The sequence below is a fragment of the Metopolophium dirhodum genome, chromosome 3 (genome assembly GCF_019925205.1).
Source record: "Metopolophium dirhodum isolate CAU chromosome 3, ASM1992520v1, whole genome shotgun sequence".
NCBI classification, from domain to species: Eukaryota; Metazoa; Arthropoda; class Insecta; order Hemiptera; family Aphididae; genus Metopolophium; species Metopolophium dirhodum.
In genome coordinates, this window is record NC_083562.1 from 5,465,938 (window position 1) to 5,473,713 (window position 7,776).

The 7,776-nt window shown below is 26.2% G+C and overlaps 1 protein-coding gene across 1 annotated transcript; it reads right to left on the reverse strand.

The window, feature by feature from the left end:
- Positions 1–205: 205 nt before the first annotated feature.
- On the reverse strand, positions 206–7,776 carry LOC132940835 (SCY1-like protein 2). Its single transcript, XM_061008622.1, has 12 exons — positions 7,557–7,776; positions 7,238–7,442; positions 6,881–7,175; positions 6,598–6,813; positions 6,426–6,539; positions 6,221–6,363; positions 5,991–6,150; positions 5,695–5,931; positions 3,840–3,972; positions 3,572–3,782; positions 3,317–3,475; positions 206–2,496 (listed from the first exon to the last, which is right to left on the reverse strand). Exons 1-12 carry the CDS (start codon positions 7,681–7,683, stop codon positions 2,103–2,105), a joined length of 2,394 nt encoding a protein of 797 aa, XP_060864605.1. The 5' UTR covers positions 7,684–7,776; the 3' UTR covers positions 206–2,102.

Genomic DNA, 7,776 nt, shown 5'->3' on the forward strand with positions numbered 1-7,776 from the left:
GAACAAATATAATTGTTCATATTTTAAAAAATTAACAAAATTCCAATAGGTATGGTCCTTTTAAGTTCCTGAACATTGCTGTAACTAGTTCTTTTGAATGTGTTCCTTCCAAGCACTACATTTTTATAAGGTAATGAAAATATTTTTGAAGCAAGATAACCCCATTAAGGCATTAACCCTCCCCCTCAATTCTTCTCACATCATAATTCATTACCCGATAGTTACTCCATTCGCTAATTATTGACGATTTTGTTTTGTATACGTAAATGGCTAAATGAAATAAAATAAAAACAAATTATTCAAAATTACATTTTTATTTGTTATTATAATATATTTTTTATCAATATAATATTATTTCAATAATTTCACCGGTATTCAATAACTGTACAAAAAAATGTATGGAAGCTGGAAACATAAATCATAATTTTAAAATAATAAGGCAATTATTATACAATGTGTCTATGTGGTGACTAGCTATTGTAATATTTGAAAAGCAGTGTTTTAACAGAAATATTAAATTTAATCAGGCAACACATTATCTATAATTAATCAGTTTTAAATTAAATTGTATAAAACGTTTTGTTTAATGTCAATGGTAGATCACTATTCACTATATTACTAAGTATCATTGTCAATCATCAGTAGTATAAACAAGAGTAAAAATCCATTAAAATTTCAGGGCGGAGTGGGGACTAACATTTTTAACATCAATGTAACCCCCTTCCCCCATGTTTGATTCATCACAACTAAAAAAACTGTCTATTTTTGGGAGGTATATCCCTTTCCCCATTTCTCCCCTAATTATAAAAAATAACTGTGAATCAAAAATATTGTTTATATGTTTATGTTTACTGATTGTTAATTTACTGTTGTAATAATACAAAGAAAATGTTGTTGCAAACTGCTTGTCTATAAATATATAATAATAATATTAAAAAGAAATAGTGGGTAATCTATTATAAACTTATAAATATAATTATATAGTATGTATATTGTATAATTATTTTATACCAAAGAACGTCCTCTGGAATGTGGGAGGTCTCTTTATTATGTATTTCTTGTCATTATTGTATATATTATTATAAATAAAGAATATTATTGTTCAACATAAGTAACACTCTGATTTCCAGTTTAAATAAAAATTATAAATATGTATTACAATAAATTGTATATTATAAATTAAGAGAAGAGATTCAGTTAGTACCACGGATATAAAACATGTTTTATGTCTGTGATTACTAGTTAATATCCATCCATCTTTGAAGGATCAAAGTATAAAAATTTAGCAGGAAAACTAAATTCATTTTTCTTTAGCAAATAAGTTAGTTTTAAAGATGTTGTATGAGATATTGTGTAATTCATATTTATGTTGTTAGTTAAAATTGAATTACTACTTTTTTTAATTTTAAATTTTATATTACACAACATGTTACATGTATATCAGAACAATAAGTGATAGCCAATTACAATTTTAAAAAGACAAGTTTCCCAGAATAAAAAATCCTCCCACTGGAGTAACTTTGACATGGTATTACAATTAAATCACAAATATATTTAAATATCAGTCATAATTATTTCTTTTCTGCTTAGTAAAAATTATTTAATATAGTTTATATAATATTACAAATTAATAAATAAATAATACATTTCCTAACCAATATATTTGTTACTCGTTTTACTCTTACACAATTTGTTAATAAATAAATAATATTAATAGTTTTAATGGATCTATTCTTTCTAGTATTTTATTTATTTCAATTTTTAATTAAATGCTAATGTGGATTTGTTTTAACTTAAAATAATACTATTGTTGAACATTTTAGGTTTTTGCATTTTTTTGTTTTCCAAATGTTTTTTTGAATGCATTCAACTAGATGGATATTAATTAATTAATTTTAATTGATGGATATAAAATTAAGATTTGATTTAAATGTAATCCGGTTTTGTCTGACCTTAATATGACAATAAAATTAATAATTAAGGAATCAAAGAAGCAATTCCTAAAAATAAATATAATGACTGAAATTTAAAATATAAAATACTTGAATAAAGTCAATAAGTAAGTTAGGTAACATTTACTGTTTAGTGGATTAAGTAATTTCTCAGCTCAATAAATCATTTATATCAGATAAAGATAACTGTTTAACCTGTGGCTGAGTTTCTTCTTGTTTTATCCATAAATCATTCCAGTTATTTGCTGAATTATGAAGGGACATTGGTTTAGTTTGTGGGTTAACTGAATTGTTTTCAAATCCTGAAAGTCTACCTTGAAGACTCATTGATTTATTTTCAAATCCCAATGATTTTGATTGAGATAATGAACTTGTGGTAGGTTTCATCTGATTTAACCAACTTATTTGATTTATATTTGAATCAATTAGAGATGAAGTGAGATCCTTGGGTACTGGATTATTTTTATTGAGTTTTTCTACACTTGGAGTAAGGGTAATGTCTTGCTGAAACGTACGGAATGGTACATCTTGTGATTTGTTTGTCCTAGAATGAATTAAATAGCACAAAAAATAAATTATTGTAATCCTTTGCTCATTTAACAGGCCTATACTTTTGGTAAACAATTTTTCAATGTAAATTTTTAATTTTTAATTATATTTTTTTTTTATTTAACTTTAGAAAATCTTAAAAAATGTAGACCTAATTCTAAATTCTTATAATTTCCTTTCAATTTTAGTTATGGTTGAAGGTTTATATGGAAAATGAGTAATGGTGTACAAACCCTAATTTTGAAGAAAAAAAACGTTAAGCAATTTTTTATTTGGATTCAAATCCAGCAAAAGCGAAACTATTCAAATTGTATATCAAACTAAACCTAACTTTAAAAAAAATATTAGTTGAATAAAATAATGACAGAAAATACAAAAAAATATTATATTTACTCTAACAATAGTTCTATTTAATATTTTAAAGTTCTTCATCAAATTTGGTAGAAATTTTGATTTTATTGGTTAAATGTTCAAACCAATATTAAACATTTTATTTGGCATGAAAAATAAACAGTTTATACCATAACTAATGCTAAACTGAATAAGTTATTTTTTTGTTAATTTAGCAAATATTGAAAATATTATAATTTTTGTAAATTGTAATAAACTGTATCTATTACTAAATATACTATTAATATTTTTTAATCAATGTATGTGACACTTTGAAGTACACTAATAATAACTACAAATTTTACCTGAACAAAATAAAAAATATTATTACCAAATTAACAGTTCCTTTCTCTAAATCTGTTGTTTATAGATTATGTAAAAATGGTAAAATTATTAATAAAATTAAATATAAATTGTAAATATACTTTGATTTGTCATTGTTGGAAGATATATTATTTGTTATTTCATTGGAACCAGATATTTGAATTGAAGTTTTTTCAACATAACTTTCAAATTGAAATTCATTTGTCAAACCATTTGGCTTTGTTGTTCCATTTTCTAAAGTTAAACTATTTGAAATTGATCTGCAAAATGTGATGGGTTATTAATATTTATTGATATTAGACAATATAAATATGTATTAAAAAAAAAAAAACAATATAGTTTAAATTTATATGTACCTGTGCTGTTCATTTAGTTGTTGTAATTTAGCACGATGATCAGTTTCAACGCTAGTAATCATTTCTTTCACAATTGATATTAAAACATTGAACTGATTCAGCGTTAGTGTATTCTCAATACACATTGGTATTAAAAAAGGTAAAATACTGAGGGCCATAGTTTCTTTAGTAATATACATTTTTTTGTGAGAAAGAATAATCCTATATACACCTAAGTATGCCAAAATTAAATTATTCTTTAATAGAACAAAATAATAATAATAATTACCTAAGATGCCCATAATCACAGCTGGGTCCTTGGAAGGTATTTGAGGTAAAAATGGAATAATATCGTCAAGTACTAGCCATCTATCCAAATATTCAATTAATTTACCAATGCAAACAAGGCATTTTACACGAACCTAAACAGTTAAATATACATTTAATAATAATATATTTAACTTATCATTAAATCACCTTTAATTTGTTTTATACTAACACTTTAAAAGCTATTTGGATAATTATTAATTGATAGTTTTAATAGTTTTTTGCACGTAACATATTTTCTTAAGGGGGCGATACACCTGCATGGCCGCATGTGTTCTCTCTGTCTTACAAAAACATAACATAGCAAATTGTACGCTCAGTAGATCACGTTCAACACTGTTAGTTTAAAAATTAGAGTGAATTGACCTCTTATAAAATGTAAAGGTAAGATTAAGACTAGATCTAGTGAATCTCATAGACCCTCGTAGGGTTATTTTTATATTTTAATTTTAAAGTAAGTTATGAGTATTTTATAATGTACAAACAATTTACAATTTTAAATTCCTCATAACTTCCTTTAAAATGAAAATATAAAAAAAAACTCTGAAAGGTTCACTAGATAATATTCTTACTCCTAAATTTTATAAGAGGTCAATTCACTCTAATTTTTGAGCTAACAGAGCTAAATGTGATATAATAGAATTTATTGTTGTTTTTTCTTTAATGTATATGAAGTTATGAAATTCTATGATTAAAATTGTACTTATTTGGAAATATGTATATATTGAATGTGCTCTATCCAGTCTAAATGTATGGCTTATAAATATGTTAGCCTGAATTGAACACAGAACAGCACATGAGGGATAATATGCATCAGGCAGTATTATTTTTCAGAAGCAGTGTTGTGCATCTCTTATGGCTAAGAGGTTCTTACCATGCCTTATTAAATGTAAATTATTATATTTATGCTCCCTATCAAATTTAAAAAAATACTAGATTTATTTAATATTTCAATTAACACATTCAACGCCGCTTGTGATTTCAGAAATTACAGATAAAACAAAAACTTAAACCACCCATAACTTTGAATTTAGAATTCATTGTCAATGGCCTATCTAAATTTCAGAGCTCATTAAAAAAAATCCGATTTAATTATAGCGTATATAAATGTATACGTTTTTGACGCGTTAACACATCACTGACCTGTTAGAATAAACTGTTGACGCGTTTGCACGTCAGCGGCGTTGTAAGTGTTAATAAAATAATATTCCCATATTTTATCAAAAAAAAAAATTCCCAATTAATATAAAATATTGGGCAATTTTTTTTAGTTTTTTAAAAGACAAATTAAAATGCTATTAAGTAATAAGTAATAACTAATAAGCAGGACCTATATCATTTGTTTGAGTTTTGAGTGTTTTATGTACTAACACCAGAATAAATAGTTTAAACAAATGTTTGAGCATTAATAACCGTTACTATTCAGATTAATATGGGTTAATACGGGTGTCTAGTAGTTATGAAAAATTCTAAAAAAATGTATTAAAAGAGCGATCAGATACATGATGTAAATATAAACCAGCATAATTGAGCCTGTAATTAAATAATTAATTACAAATTTGTAAAATAAAAATTATTCGGGTTACGGTTAATTCTGGTTTTGGAAAAAAAAATCATTTTGGTTTAATGGGTTTTGAACGTTAACCTAATTTATTGTTTAAAGAATTTTAGTGTATTACATATTAGGTAGACCCTATAGCTGTGTTACCATAAACATGATAATTGATTTAGCATAAAAATGTACACATTTATTAAATTTTTGCAACAAGTGTCATACATTCAATTAATCACATTGTATTAAGATTAATTTAACTTACTGAAAGATCAGAAGTTGACAAACATAATCTTTTTATTCTCGGTAATAAGGCATTTTTCATTGAAGGGCCTTCTACGAGAGTAGCTAATGATGGAATCACTGATAGACAAGTTTCTTGAACTGGTTTTGAATCCAATTCCAATGTTTTATATAACATTGGTAATATATCAGATTTGAGATCTTCCAGTGGTGCTAATTTTAATAATAATTCCATTTTTTGGAGGAATATGAAAGGAACCTTTAAAATTATAGCGTAAATAATAAATACTGAATTAGTAATGATGAAAAAATACATACTTGAACTGGTTCATGCACTTTCATTATAGGCTTTAAGCATGGTAAAATATGGTTAACAAACTCATCTTTAGTACAATTCTCACAGACATAAAAAATATTTGGCAAAACAAAGGGAATCATAACAGGATTGACACAATCTTTTACAAGACACGGAAGAATCCTAAAAAAAATGTCATATTAATAATAAATGTTATATTGTTTCATTATTATTAAATAAAAATTGTAGTTACCGGTTTAGACAAATTCTGTGAGGTAATTTTTCCATTATCTGAGGTAAACCTTTATAAAATTGGGATTTCTGTAAATTATCCCATTGGAAAAGTGAATCCAAATAATTTAATGTTTTAACTCCAACATCATTAAAAAATTCAATCTGTAAAAATAAAATAGTTAAAATAGTTGACTTCCTAGTTCAATTAAAAATAAATATCTTACTTTTAAAAATTCATGTTCATCAGGTCTGTCTTCAGGTCTAAAACTTAATAATAATTTTACTGGATCTCGGAGACCAGCATCAACAATTGATATTTTTGGTGTATTATGTTTCATCTATTAAATTTAATAAAGAATTTAAAAAGAATTTAAAAAGAAACAACTAATTTCATACTTCTTGTAAATTTCTTTTATAAATAGACCATTCATGATTTGACTGTAATGGTGCATTTCCTTTATTATAGATGGCAAAAATCAAAACTCCCAAAGAATACATATCATTGGCTTTAATTTGGATGTGATCACAACCCGATTCCGGGGCTAGATAATCTAAAGTTGGTTGTGCCCATGGATGGACATCTACTTTATACTCCCAGCTTGGCCAAGTGGGCTGTTGGATAAACAAAAATCTATACATAAAAAAATATTATCAACCAACCAAATTGTTAAGTCCTTACATTTGGATCTACTGGATTGATACTTTGAGAACAGAAATCAAATCCAAATATTTTCCATGCTCCTTGTTCATTAATTACAACATTTTCTGGGCACAAATTGTGGTGGAGTAGCTTAGCATCGTTATGTAAAAATGCAAGACCTTGACCAAGTTGCATTAAGCCATACTTGATATCAATATCAAATAGATTGTAATCTTGTAGATTTTTTGACACTGGCTGAGGTGTGTTTTCCATCTTACCAAGGACATTAGCCAGACTACAAAACACAGGTTCCGTAGCAAATGCCAAACTTTCTCTGAAAATGTTAGACTATATAAATAAATAACTTAACATTCAATACATTGTGATCGTATGAACCTAGACTCTTCTAAGGTATGTTGAACAGTTAATACTTGAGGATGTTTGAGTCTGGCTAGTTGGGCAACACCTTTTTTGACAACCTCTATTATGTGTTCTCGTTCAGTTTTCGACCATTTATCTAATAGTCTCTTTTCTAATACAAAAATAGATGCAGGTTGCTGTGTTGACTTTTTATAACCACTGTATATTTTCCAAAGTAATCCTAATTTAATAAAAAAAATGAGTTAAATATTACCTATTACCAAACATTATAGTAAGTAAAAAAATATGTAACAAGTCCACAATGGTATTGATGAAAGAAACGAATAATACATACCAACACCAGCGCTCGCAATATGTTTGGTAGCTTCATACTCCCTAGTAACTGGATTGCCCGGTAGAACTGTAGACAGTTGTGACATAGTACTCGTAACTGTAGAGCGAAATTTATTGAGTACATCCATTTTATGGTGTTTGAGAAACAGAATTGAAAATAATAATTTAAACTTGAGTTTTCATAGCATCGGGCATCTTTAAAAAATCATTACACTGAAAAT